The sequence below is a fragment of the Notamacropus eugenii genome, chromosome 1 (genome assembly GCF_028372415.1).
Source record: "Notamacropus eugenii isolate mMacEug1 chromosome 1, mMacEug1.pri_v2, whole genome shotgun sequence".
NCBI lineage: Eukaryota > Metazoa > Chordata > Mammalia > Diprotodontia > Macropodidae > Notamacropus > Notamacropus eugenii.
In genome coordinates this window covers 91,910,537-91,925,295 of record NC_092872.1, presented here as the reverse complement: position 1 = coordinate 91,925,295, position 14,759 = coordinate 91,910,537, and the positions used below count along the sequence as shown (strand labels likewise).

The 14,759-nt window shown below is 36.9% G+C and overlaps 1 protein-coding gene across 3 annotated transcripts in view; it reads left to right on the top strand.

The window, feature by feature from the left end:
* Positions 1-14,759, top strand: part of BFAR (bifunctional apoptosis regulator) — a 38,435-nt gene that overhangs the window by 6,642 nt on the left and 17,034 nt on the right. For all 3 annotated transcript variants that reach the window (XM_072609499.1, XM_072609492.1, XM_072609484.1), the window contains exons 2-6: positions 7,769-8,097; positions 8,950-9,154; positions 10,321-10,490; positions 12,319-12,463; positions 13,895-14,059. In XM_072609499.1, the coding sequence (XP_072465600.1) occupies positions 7,841-8,097; positions 8,950-9,154; positions 10,321-10,490; positions 12,319-12,463; positions 13,895-14,059 (942 nt within the window). In that variant the 5' untranslated portion in view covers positions 7,769-7,840. The remainder of the gene's footprint in view (positions 1-7,768; positions 8,098-8,949; positions 9,155-10,320; positions 10,491-12,318; positions 12,464-13,894; positions 14,060-14,759) is intronic.

Here is a 14,759-nt window from a genome sequence, read left to right as displayed (position 1 = left end):
ACTGTGGTGGGTCTATTTAGGTTGTAATAGAGTTCCAAAGGCAATTTACATTAGGTGAGCAAAGGGAGATAAATGAAGAGACAAGGAAATGAGTCAGTTTTGGTCATGACTGAGGATATTATTAGACTGAGTGCTGGAAAGAACTTAGTTCAACCTCGTCATTGTATGAATGAAGACACTGAGGCCCATAGAAGTTAACTGACTGTAGTGTATGTGGCAGAGCCAGGATTCAGACACAGATCCTATGCTACCAAATCTACCACTCTATCCTCTGTACAATAAGTATAAGTATAAAATTTTCCAAATTCCCAAGAATTTGCTGAAATAAAAAACGTTTAAAATCTATTATTGATCAGTTGCAGAATAGATCATTTTAATCTCCTACTGCAATATGTTAGTTATATTGAAAGACATCCTGTTTCTTGTGATTAATATTTGAAAATGCAATAAATAAAAATATTTTAAAATTACTATGAGAGCATTTAAGAGGCAGATATTGGGTACTCTTTTAAGAATATATATTTCATTTATGACAAGCTCATTTTCAGATATGGCAGATTTTTAAAGTACTCATGTCTTCTGCTAACAAATATGAGCAATACATTTTAGTATATCTTATTTTAATTTTTATGTGAATGACTCAGATCTGTAACTTTGACCTCAGTCTCTTAGCCAGCTTCAGTTCTTTGTCCCCAGGTACTTACTAGAGATTTCCATTTGGATGACCTGCTATCACCTCAAGCTCAATTTATCTAAAATTAAATTCATTATCTTCTTTCTAAAATTGACTTTTCCTGAATTTCTTAATTCTGTCAACATCATTGATTTTTACTAAGCATCCATATGGGAAACATTGGATTCATCCTAAGGAAATTCTTTCTTCCAATATTCAAGTTTTACTGATTGTTAATTTTTTTAGTAGCTCCCAAATTAATTTTCTATTTTCACTTTCCAACTTAACATCTTCCTCTTGAATTACTTCAGGACCTCCTAAATAGTCTTTTTGATGCTACTAATATCACTTTGGTTAACCTTCCTTAAACACTGATTTGATGTGGTGTTTATGGCTCCTCATCATTTACGAATAGGCAAAGTACTGATTCTCCCCTGGCAAACGCAGTGCATTTTCCTTGAGGCCAAAATGCATATTACAGGAAAGATCTATATCTCAAATTCATCCTTTCAGTAATTTCTGCCTTTCTTGTACCCAGCTCCTGCTCTCAGTTCCTTTTAGCAGTGAACTGGTGGATATCTTAATTAGTTCAGGGAAAATTAAATTGGTGTCCCCTGTTATCCAGTTTTATATAGTTGAACATTATGAACTAAAAAACAATACTTATTTTCATCTCATTTTGTTCTTAAGGCAATTTAAAATAACTTTTAAAAGTCAAACTGGTCTTCTCATATTAAAAATTTTTTTAAAGTATTAGCAAACATATTTTTCAAATAAAAAATGTCTGTAGGATAAAGTCTAAATGACTTAGCCTGGCATTCAAGGCTGCTTGGTCTGTTTATTCCATATTTGTAACCTTATTTCCAACTACTTTCCAGCCGGAACCCTTTTCTTCCTCTCAGCCAATCTTTCACAGTTCTCTAAACTTCATCTGCTCGTTTATATTTCCATGTTGTTGTTTGTTATATCTTTGGTGCCTTCTTTTATTTGTTTCCCTTTGTATAGCAAAATTCTATTCATCCTAACAAATCCCAATTCCTTCACGAATCTTCCTTTACCACACCAAGCTATCATGTTTCTTCCTTCTTCTGAACTTCTGTAGCATATGTCTATACCACTGATGTGGCATCTTTCATGAATACTTTATAGTAAGGTTATTAGCATGTACAGGGAGTATACCTTATGTTCATATCCACTCATAGTACATAGCGTAACAGTAGGAATCAGTGAAATTTGTTTTTATCATATGTTCAAAGAGAACCAAAAATATAATTTCACAAAGTGTTTGATAATTTCATAATACAGTGTTCACAGCAAATAATTACTAAAAAGACCACCATGAAATTAGCTACGTATTATGCATCTTGCAGAGAAAAAAGAGAAATTCTACAGTGAATTTAAAAGAAAAAAACAAAGAACTAGAGAACTGAATGTTAGACATAGTAAGCAAATTGAGAATATACTAATTTGAGGCTCCAAATTAAATCTATATACTTTAATGCTTGGTGGCTTAACTACAAAGATAAGTTTGAGAGGAGAGCAAAAATTATGTTGTGAAACATGGTTCAAGTATAATAAAGGAGGCTAAAGACTCATAGACTACACCAAAGCCTTATTCATATGACAGATTCTTTGAGAAAAGAATCAAAAAGGTACCAAATCACACTGCAAAAAGTTAAACTGATTTTGTTTTAACAGGCAGGAAATAACTGACTTTTAGTGTGGTACTTAGCTGATTATGTATTGTTAGACCACCGTCTTTGTCTTTGTTAAAGCAGAGATCAAAGTCAATATCAAACTAGAAAAAAGAAGAAAAATGAGAATATATGGGGTAGAGTTGAGGCAACTCCGTAATGCAGAGTGAAAAATGTATTTTAAAAAAATACAACATTAACTGTATTTCCTATGGAAGTTTGATATCAGTAGCCAAAATGAGGAGACCAGAAGAGCCTAGAAACCATCTAAGCAAGTAAACACTTTCTTTGGCCCAGTGGAAAGAGGTGGCATTTAATTGTTGCAAAGTCTTATGAGGGAGGATGGTGGAAGATCATGAAAAGAGTATTGCCTCATAAGATGGTGAGAAACACTATCTTATGGGAAAACAAGTTTATAGGAAACTTCGTTGGAGATCCAGTTAATACAAATTGTCCTGAGGCATTTAAGGGTAAGTTGGAAGGAAGGCAAGAAACAGACAAAAAAAATGGCAGTGCTTTGAGGGGCAGCTAAGTGGCACAGTGGATAGAGGACTGGCCTGGAGTCAGGAAAGTCTGAGTTCAAATTTGACATCAGATACTTATTAGCTGTGTGACCCAGGGCAAGTCACTTAACTCTGTTTGCATCAATTCCTCATCTGTAAAAAGAGTTGAAGAAGGAAATGGCAAACCACTCTATTATCTTCGCACAAGAAAACCCCTGAAGGGGTTCCAAAGAGTCAGACATGACTGAACAACAAAATATGGCTCTGAACCAAGAAATATCACAATCTCCAGCAGGTAGGTACACATCTGGAGAGCTTGCCATTTTCTTGTGGGAAGCCAGAATACATGTGACTGAGAAGCAAGCCTTTGGTGAGGACAAAGGCCAACTGGCCGAGAGAAAGGCCACACTTCAGGTCCCGGAGGCGTGGTTACCACACCAACAGGAAGAAAGGCCATTGCGAGAAAATTAGCAATGTCACTGCAGCTGACTGTCCTGCTTATAACAGGACTGTCCTGCTTATAGACACTGAGTCGTAGCTCTCCTTAAACATGACTGCCAGGCCCCTTTCTTGTGAAACAAGCATCCATTTCCCTAATATTTCATGTACCATTTCATGCTACCTTTTGCATTTGAAAGGCATCATTGGTAATGCACTGACATTTATTTATGGCTACCAGTTGTTCTTCCTTTAGCCTTTGGGTTAGCAGCAGTTTTTTTTCCCCTTAAGTTATTGATGCCTTTTGTTTTTACAGTAGTCCTGTCCAGTTTCCATGCTCCCGTGAGAGAGAGAACCTTCCTTCTTTGGTCACAAAGAGAACCACCTGCCAAAGAATGCCCCTGGCACCGCTTTATTTTAGCGTTCTTTTCATTTCCATTATTGTAGTGTCTTTATGAGATCATAGCAAGGCACCTCAGAGGCCATGTAACCTGACCTCTTCCTTATACAGTTCAGGAAACTGAGGCCCAAGGAGGTAAGCAGTTTGACTGTCATACAGGGTGGAATTTAAACCCAAATCCTCTAAATTCAGAGCTATTTTCTCTGCTCTTCAGTCCATGAAATGGAAAAGCATTTTTTAAGAGCTGTGGGAATAGTGAGAATTGAGTGAACCACATTTACTCCATCTTATGGCTCAATTATTCAGTTCTGGATCTAGCTCAGTTCCCTTCCTATGCAATTATGAATCTAGTCCAGTTTCTTTCTTGTGAGAAAACTATTCAATTATGGGAATTATGAGAAATATTCACTTCATTGTTTGAATCTGTCCCTGCGTGGCTGACAAGCTGGACCACCTCTACCTGTTGCTTAAAGAACCTTAACCAAGAACCTAAGTTATATTGATCAGAAACCCAGTCAGATCCTAAGATTGATGCAAGGATTTTTCTCACAATCATCCATCTCCAGCAATCCATGTGTCTTATCTGAAAACTGGTTCTGAAGTGGTCCTTGTTCCTTTGATTGAATACAGTCACTTGGAGGGGGGAATAGGACAACTGCCTCTCTAAATTCTGATTGGGAATTGTACCTGTTCACTCTCCCCCTCCCAACTTGAAAAACCCCTAATCTTTCCTTCAATTAGAAATCATATTACTTAATCTTGTATCCTAGTTTATATCCTGTGTTTTCTTTTAATTCATAAAAATCTGTCTCTCCCTGTATTCAGAGTCCAGTGCCAACTTGAGGAGGCTTGGTCCTGATTTGTTGTACAATTGGCATGCGTTGCCTAATAAATCAGTATGCTCGAACCTTTGTTTCCTCAATTATTTCAGATTTTACCCATCACAGTGCCTACTATGTTGCCAAGCACTGCTGGGAACACAAATAGAGAAGTCAAACAATCTGCTCTTAACAAGTTCACATTGTAATTGAAAGAACAGTACATAAAGGAGAGATTACCTACAGAATCGATGGAAGGACGGGGTAGTGGTGTACTACGTATAGGTGGTGAGGTCAAGGGTTCTTAGGGTTTAGCAGCAGGGGAGATAGGAGCCTAGCAGTCTTCTCATCCCAGAAGGTTTGTAGTTGGAGATTCCCTGTTCGTCGAAGCAGTGTCAATGGCCATGCCTTTCTCACAGCCAGGAAGCTGGAAGTGGCTCCAAACCTAAGAAGGGGAAATACTACCAGTATTTGGGATCTGGACAGATTTTGGTGTCTAAGGGAATAGATACCTAGTGGGTCCCATTGGCTCCACCCTCTGGGGCCCGGTGATGGAATCTCATTGGATGGGAGTTGAGCAAAAAGTGCTGCTGTGGATATTTTCCTATATGTGAAAGGAGACCCATCATTTCTGTTCTTTATAGCTTATGGTGGTCCACGATTTACAGCAATATAAAATCACTTCAGGAATTCTGGTGTTAAAAAATTGGGCTTTTGTTTCTTACAGCTTCTTAGTATCTTTGTCCAGTTTCCCAAATGCATTCCAGACTACTTTTTTCATCCTACAGTCTGGGGCCCAGGATATTGCTGACTGGCTGTGCTTGTCAGAGATGATGGATACCTCAATGGACTCCATGTTAATCTGAGCAGTATTTATTCTTCTACTTGATTTTTAAAATTCCTTTTGTGGATTTTTACTCCTCCTGAAGGCAGTTAGGATAATGATGAATTTTGGAGTCTGTAAGACATGAGTTTGAATTCTGCCTCAAACTGACCCAGTGACCCTGGGCAGATCACTTAACCTCTCAACCTCAGTGTCTTCATCTGTAAAATTAGAATAATAACATGTAATTAACAGGATTTTAGTAAAGTCAAATGAGATAATATGTGTAAAGAGCTTTACAAAATCTTAATATAACTATTAATATTTGGTATTATCATTACATTTTAGATTGGCCATGGTGGATCTTCTAAGTAAAATACAAATGCAAGAGGAATTTCCTGTAGACATGGGCTTGTAGACTGGTACCTCTTTATAGATATTTAAAATAACTTTTTTAGAATGAGGATTTTAAAAAAACATGTTTTTGTTATGACCTCAACAGTATCAACAAAGAGTAACATTTCAAAATTCAAAAAAGGACAAAGAAAGATTGAATATGAAACTGTAAATCGACTCTGCACAGGCTATTGTTTTTGGTTTTTAAATATACATTAACTTTGGCCTGGTAATACCAAAGCTGCCTTTCTTGTTTGTACCCTTCTAAGCATTCTTCTGTTCTCTTCCCTGTATATTTTGTGTCTAACTGATGCTTTCTCCTCCTCCTTTTTTTTTTTCTAGAAAAGTTCTCCCTTTTAACAAATATGCACAGGGCATTTTGACTATCTCATTTGATGTTCTGTTATCTCGAACTTGATATGTTGAGATCTATAGCCATTCAGAAGTGATGATCCAGTTAACCAGGGTGCTTATTTGCTACTACAGAAATTTTGCAGTGGACTTTGGGAGATAAATTCCTACCCAAGCACTTTGTGGAAAAATCAGGATGCTCAGATATTTAGTTATTTCCCATTAAGATGCCTGTTCATCAACCATAATGTTAAGGGAAGTTTCTGCTTCTCAAGGTGAGGAGTGGAAGAAAGACTTCATTTCATACTGGCTCAAACCCTGGGCAAGGCACTTAACACTTTATGCCTCAGTTTCCTCATTTGTAAAAAGACCTGGAGAAGAACATGGCAAACCACTCCAATGTCTTTGCCAGGAAATCCACCAGTGGGGTCACAAAGACATGACTGAAACAACAATAAAGTGATCTATTTGTAAAGAATAAAGAGAACATTTGTAAAGTACTTAGCAAAATGCCTGGCACATTAAAAACTGCTTATTTCCTTATTCCCCACTGCCATATCCTGGTACCGGAAATTTTCACCTTTTTTACTCCTTTATTATTGCACTGTCTCTAGAAGGCATTTTAAAATACTTACTATTACCTGGGTGGAGTGGAGGAGTCTAGTACTTCCCCATTTATATTTAGCATCCGTTAACATGTTGACTATGATTAGTTTATTACTTTATTTGCATTTTACTTACAACTGGAGTGTACAATCCTCAGGGAATAAGATTGAGGGCTGGTTAAGTGATAAAGGAGAGACAACTGTGGAATAGTAGAGGCCAGAAGACCAGAGTTGTAGTTCCCTCCTCTGACACCTGTGACCCTCAGCAAATTACTTAAACTTTTGGTGTCCTCAACTCCCTAAGACTCCAGCTGCAAAGCACCTGGTAACCTATATTGGACCTGTCAACTTGACGGAACCGGCCTGTAACCTATGGATGGCTGGAGCTGAATAGAGCAGGCTAGAGACAGGAGAGTCAGGAATCAAGCAGAAGTTTAATTTCAAAGTGAGGGAAACAGCTTGCAAGCAAAGTCCATCTTCCTGAGAAGGAGGCTTACCCCCTAATGGCAGGCGTAGGGCTTTTAAGTGTGAAAACCACAAACAGTTGGACACAAACACACAGGCATTCTTGGTGTGTGAACAGTCTCCAAGTCCTTAGAGCTCATTGACCTTTGTGATTGATCAATAGGGCACAGAATCTGGGTTAGCATGGCTGGAAGCAAAAATGAGGCAGCTGGTTTGGTTCAGTTGACAGTTTACAAGCTTGGAGATTTTTAGCATGGTGGGGTTTGATTGATCTTTTCAGCTGCATCATGTCAGCTATAATCTCAGCTTCCAAGTCAGAGTCCCCTTGAAAGTAGGGAAATGCCAACAAATCTAAATAGTATAATCATTACACATATTGTATCGATTAATATGAAAATTATAATCTCATTCCAACACACTTTTCCTCAACCAGTGAAGAATGTTCAGAAAATAAAAGCAAGAAATGGGAAGGATTTTATAAAACTTATCTATCCTGATTGATTTAAAATTTTAGTAATATAAGTTTATAAGACAGTGGCAGTTCTAAGATGACTTTTTTTCATCAAATTGCTCCATTTTCTACTGTGCCTTTTTCCTCCCAGATCTCATTATGCCTTGCAGCTCCTAAGAGTCTGAAATAGATATCTTCAGAATACGGAATGATCTAGAAAAAGATGGAAGACGTACAGCTAATTGAACCCAACATGAGCATTGAAGAAGAACCCATCTCTGGTGTTAGTCGTCAGATTTCCGTTAGTGAATTTTCTTGCCACTGCTGTTATGACATCCTGGTGAATCCCACCACCTTGAACTGCGGGCACAGTTTCTGTCGACACTGCCTGGCTCTATGGTGGGTGTCCTCAAAGAAAACAGAATGTCCGGAGTGCCGAGAGAAATGGGAAGGTTTTCCTAAAGTAAATATTCTGCTCAGGTAATTCTCAACCAAGAGCACATAATGATGATCTAATTAATTGAAGATACTGTTGCCTTGTATGTTTGAAAAAGGCAAATTCAGAGGGGCTCTAACTGCTATTTTTCTTTTCTTTTATTGATCTGTTGTAACATTATTTGGAGCTTTAAAACAGGTAAAACAGGGCAAAACTTGATTCCTAGGTGATTCTTAGGATTTTTAAATAAGTAAAAAGGATAATTCTGGTTTTCAGACAATTACTTGAAAAATCTGCCTTGTAATAATGACTTCCGTAGAATAACCTAGATTTTTCCTTTCAGGGCAAATGGTTTAGCCCTACAATTCTTTTAAATAATAGTTACTGGCATGATCACTTCTGCAACCTTTGAATAATCCCACGGTGGATAGAGTCTTTCATGTATTCTATAGGTTGTATTATCAACCAGTATGTGGCAATTCAGATAATCAGCAAATACTTTCAATTTCTATAGTGTCATGTTATATATTAAATCGTGGGCAAAGTGGGGCTGAAAACCTGGACTTTGCTCATTTCTTTATTACTGAATTCACTACTAATCACATCAACAAAGGAATCCAACAAATAGTTATGCATAAGTTAGTGCAAATGATGTTGGGTTATGTTTAAAAGACCTCATTTTTATCCTTAGGGGTTTGCCTATTTACAAGATTTAATTTTCACTGAACTGTTATTAGATTCTTTAATTAGAGAAAGTTAAACCAACTGAACCTGCTATGTCATCAGCTTTGTACTCATGTTTTTTCCTACTACTAGACCTTAAATCACTTTAATTGCTTTACTTTATAGCATTATGATATATTGAAATGATTTTCTTGATTTTGTTTTCTCTGTAGAGATGCTATTGAAAAGTTATTTCCTGATGCCATCAAACTGAGATTAGAAGACATTGAGCAGAACGCTGACATAGTCCATAGTCTTACTGCCTTTCATAAATATGGGAATGATCAGATTTCTGTAGCTCCAAATACAGGGCGAGCAAATCCTCAAAGAGGAGGGGGATTTTTTTCTGGAGTATTAACAGCTTTAACTGGTGTTGCAGTAAGTTTATTTTTTTGTCTAATCCTTTATTTCATCTGATAATTTAAGCCTGTTTCTCTTTAAATATGGTTAGATCATTAAGTGGCTTCATGAAGAGGTGGCCATATGTAATAAGTATAGACAAAAGACCTGGGTTTGAGTCCTATTTTTACACATTGACTGTGTGATCCTGGACAATCACTTAACTTCTCTGTTAAATTCCAACACAGTAAATTGCAAGGGAGGTGCTGATCTGCATTGGCAAGAGGAGGTAGAAAACTGGGAGTGTCCTACACCGATGAAATCTCAGATCTCATCCAAAATAACAAACAAAATGTAACAAAGAAGATTTAATTAAGTGAAGTGATACAGTAATTCACTGGTGAGCATTTACAATTGCTCATTTCATATAAATTTTCAAAGACATGGAATGCTGATATACTAAAGCTTAACAGTTTTTTCTTATATGTTACATATCATAAAAGCTTAAATATTCTATTTTCTGTTTAAATTGAAAGACACCAGATTAAAGTTGTTGTTTTGTTTTGTTTGGGACCTGTAATTTCATTGGTGTAAGGGTTTGCCAGTGAGGAAACTCCCTCTGCTAGTGCAGTTGGCAGCTGTCCAGCACTTCACAGTCTTGGAGAGCTGCCAGGGGCACTGAGAGGTTGTGACTGTCCAAGGATCACACAGTCTTGTGTAAAAACAACCCTTAAACCCAGATCTTTCTGACTCTATCTACTCCACATTGCTAACTCTTCATAAAGCCATATGACTGTCTATCCATATGGGATTAGTGCTACTTCTGGAGAGGTAAATTCAGTCTTCAGGTGGTCCCAGTTAACTTGGAGCTTATTTCAAGTTTATGAAAACAGACTGAATTTTCACCAGTCTGAGTCTGCTAGCATGTGTGTCTTGGTGTTTCCTTGACTGTTTTCGGTGAAAAGATTTCAGGTTCTAGGTGAAAAGACTGGCAAACAAGTGATGTGTAATGACTTGCTCTCATATGAAAGGTTTTCATCATCAATCAAGAAATGAATAAGCATTAATAAGAATCTACATGTGCCAAACACTGTGCTAAGCATACCTCTTGGGAAATCTGCTTGGTTTTTTTCCCTGAAGCATTGATTAGCACTGAAGTATTACAGTTGTCTGTGCCTTAAACTTGCTGTCATTCTCTTTGCTAGGTAGTTCTGCTTGTATATCACTGGAGCAGTCGAGAATCAGAGCATGACCTGCTCGTTCACAAATCTGTTGCAAAATGGACGGCTGAAGAAGTCATCTTTTGGCTAGAGCAGCTGGGCCCTTGGGCCTCTCTGTATAGAGAAAGATTTTTATCTGAAAGAGTTAATGGCAGGTAAGTAATACATTGACATTTTTAAAGATAACCTACTGTTGTGGTAGATCAGAGCTTTCAGATGGAAAAAAAATAAGTAGGATTGAATGAACCTCCAAATAAAATCTTTATCTTCCACTTAAGTTATTCTGATCTCTCATGGCATGCAAGTGACCCTGAGTTCCCCGAAAGGCTTTGCCAGTGGAGAGCAAGCTCTGGCAAGTCTAACCAAGCTGCAAAGGTTTTGAATGTAGACCTGGCAGTGACTTACATGTCTTGTCATCCAGAGACCAGCTTAGCTGAGGGCAGGAAGTTCACACAAATTTTTTCAACCCCAGTAACTCATAAAGATGTCACCAGCATGTGGAAGGATTGTAATCTGCATCAGAAGATGGAGTATGTATACTGAAGAAATCATGAGTCCTTCAAGTGTTAAAGAATAAGTAAAACCTACATGTCATTTTGTGGGCAAACAGGAAATTATTGAAAACATGCTCCAAAATGGAGACAGACCTCGGCTGCCAAAATTTTGCTTACTTTCTCTCCCACCTTAATATTATGTTTTGAAAATCTTAAAGTTTTCAGTTTTTGCAGTTGAAATTCCTGTAAACATAGCTGTACTTACACTTTGGGAATATAAGATGGTCATTCTGAATCTGTACTGTCACTTTGCATTTTGCCACTGTGACTATCATAAAGTGCTTCTAAAATAAAACTAGACTTAATACCACAGGGTGGTTCTTGACCCTATCCCTCCACCCCTCACCAAAAAAAAAAAACCCCAAACCAACCAAACACCATACAAACAACAACCAGTGGAATTAGAGAAGGTCACATACCCATGAGTGAGACTGAAAAAGTTTTTGTTTATAGACTGAAACAGGCTGTAGACCAAGGCTGAGGTGAAATGTGTTTTAAGTCTACATAAAGTCAGACAGGCTTTGGATAGAGTTGAACATGGAATTTTTCACCAAAAACCACAGCTAATGTGTATCTCATGTAGTGTAAAGGAGTAGGACGTTAATGAGGAAGTATTACTTTAAGCCAACAGGTAGTAAAACAGAATTCTGTACTCCACGTTAAAGAATGAGAAAGTATTTAGAGAAATGTATATGACTATACAGAAACAGGTAGTAAGGGATACCACTGTAGCTGTTGTTTCATGAACTGTTCTTTTCCATAAGCCAACCTTGGTGCTAATGCCAAAGATTGAATTTTGTGTTGGATGGATTGTGAGCCTGACCCAGTATAATGATTCTTATGTTTTTTTTATATATGCAGCTATTTCAGATTATTTAAAATAAGTTTCTAGTTAATATGCTCCTGTTTAAAAGATCAAGTCTCTTGTTAATGTTTGCTTTTTTTTAATTTTTGGAATTGAGTAAGCTTATTAAATTTGAACAGATCATTTAACAGATATGTGGAGCATGACCTCTACGGACATTATGCTCTACGAAAACAAAGCATCCCTTTAAGTGACTCTACTGTCTACTTGTCACACGCTGGGAGGCCTTATATATTGTTCCTGTATAATATTCATTTCTGTGCTTTTATTTCCAATTAAATGTTATTGCTGAGATTTGGAAGTTGTCACTTTGTGGATTTTAAAGCAGTATTTTGTTGTACTGGCCTCTTGTTGTGAATGGTTTACCCCAGAATGCTAAGCAATTGCTATGGTATCCTTTATAGAACAGTATCTATGTTAAGTTCCAGGTGTATTAAATGTTTTAGCTCTTTTACAAGTTTGGGGTAATTTCCAAGAAGGAATTTTGAACATGGAAGAGCTACTTTCAACATATGATCTCAAAAGAATAGATTTTTTTTTTTCTTTTTTGCTCCCCTACCATAGATTGCTTTTAACATTGACAGATGAAGACTTTTCAAAGGCTCCATATAACATAGAGAATAGTAGCCACAGAAAAGCCATCATAATGGAACTGGAGCGTGTCAAAACTTTAGGAGTAAAACCCCCACAGAATCTTTGGGAATACAAGGTAAGCTTTTATAGCAGCTGATTCCTTCTTCATACATAGATTAAACCATTTGTTGACTTTTTAACATAAAGTACCTAAGTCCTGTGGTCAGTCCCAGCTCTAGCATTACCAGATATATGACCCTGGATAAATCTTTTCTTGATCTCTGGGTCTCAGTTTCCTCATATATAAAATTAGGTGTATTGGAACAAGTGATCCTTTTAAGCTCAAATTCTATGAATGTAGTATAATTGTAATATACTGTGAAAGTCCCATTAGTCTCAGAGAGTTAGATATATTCCAGCCAACTGGTTAGCTTGTAGGATTTGCTAACCAAAATGTTTCCCAATCCTGAACTCTTCCCTTCTGGATAGCAACTAGATCTTTAAGATATTGAAAATATTATAGTTAGTACAAATAATTCTGTGGCAAAAGGAAGTGCTGTATTCTGTAGCCAGAAATCAAGTTGTGATTTCTATTCCATCTGCCTGAGAGGCAGTGTAGCATAGTGGGTAATGAGCCAGCCTCCAGCCCGGGAAAACTTGGATTTCAGTCCAGCATCTGCCTCCACCTGGCTGCCCACTTCACTTCATTGGTATAAACAATTCTCTCTAAGACTACAAGGTGCAGAGAAGGTGCCATCCTACATTAGTAGAAGAAATTCCTCACCTGGGAGTTCATTCCTATACTAGTGAATTGAGGGTTGATTAAATAAGGAAAGGAAGTGTAAGCATAACAGGATCACCAAGTTTGGGACCAAAAAAGACCTAGAAGATTATTTACAGATTCCTAGACCCTCTTAACTTATGTTTGAGGTCTCATGATTTGCATGAAGTCATAGAGTTATTAGCAATGTCCTTTTGCTCCTTCTGATATAATATTTCCATTATATATAATAGGATTCCTTAAATTTTCCATTGAGATTGATAATCAGCTAAGTACTTTTTCCCATCAAATAAGTATGTTTATATTTCATGTTTCCACACTATGTTATTTGCATTTCAGTAGTTCTTCTTTCCTTATCTTATGGAAAGTAGCCAAGAACTTTTACCTTTTGAGGCCAAGAGTACCGTTAACATGAATCTTACACTTGGCCTAAGTGCTCTTTCCTGAAGACTCATGATGGAACCAGCCCTGGCACTGTCAGATGCTATCACTGGAATTTTCAGTACTATGGAATCTTTGCTGTCCAGACTTAGAAGAAACTTTTATGTAAGGCTACTGCTTCTCTAATCTGGCATTTAAAGATTCTTTTAGAAATTGGAACTTTATATAATTTAAGTTACATACTGTATGTTAATGATAAATGCTACTCTTTCTCACTGCATTGCTTCAGTTAAGGCCACCAAAAATAGATTGCAAATGATATTTTACAAAATGATTTAATGTGAGTTTAAGAGGATAATTTCCCTATTTTTAATATTGCATTGTTCACCTTCTAATGCATTTCAGGCCGTCAACCCAGGCAAGTCATTATTCCTGTTGTATGCCCTGAAGAGCTCCCCAAGACTCAGTATGTTGTATCTGTACTTGTTTGATTATGCAGAAACCTTCTTACCTTTCATCCATACGATATGCCCCATACAGGAGAAAGAGGATATCATCACAAAGTTTCTTGTAAGTTTTTTTTTAGAATATCTTGACTTCAACCATTTTTTATTTTTATACATATAAAAATATATGTAGCACATGTAAACATACCCATATACATACGTGCATGCATACATCCTAGATAGAGCCAAATGTTTTGATAAGAACCTGGTATGGGAAAACAGAAATAACTTAACTTTCCTTGCCCTACTTTAAGATGTATAAAGCCCTTTTATTCATAACAGCTCTGAAAGGTGGCCTACCTGATGTCTCATGTTTGATTTTGTAAGCGTTGTTCTCCTCCGTTGGGCAGTCTTTCCACTGGTGAAAAGGTCATGTGTGTGTGTGTGTGTGTGTGTGTGTGTGTGTGTGTGTGTGTGTGTGTGTGTGTACGTGCGTGTGTGTGCACATGTGTGTGTGTTCAACCTTATTGAATCTTACCAAATAGCCATCTCTTTGCTTAGATTCTTGCATCAGTAATACACATTTTTTTATTTCTATTGTTATTTTTAAATAACATATTCTATAAATTATTTACTTTAACTAGTTGTTCTTCCAATTTTTGCTGATGCTTGTACTTTCTTTTACTGGCCTTTCTTTTACTGGCCTTTTTTTTTTTCAAAAAAAGAACAAATTATCATGATTTTTTTAGATTTTTTTTTTTTTATTGTTTTTCTTCCTCCTCTCTACCCCTCCATACCTGGGTTATATATGTGTTAGAGAAAAA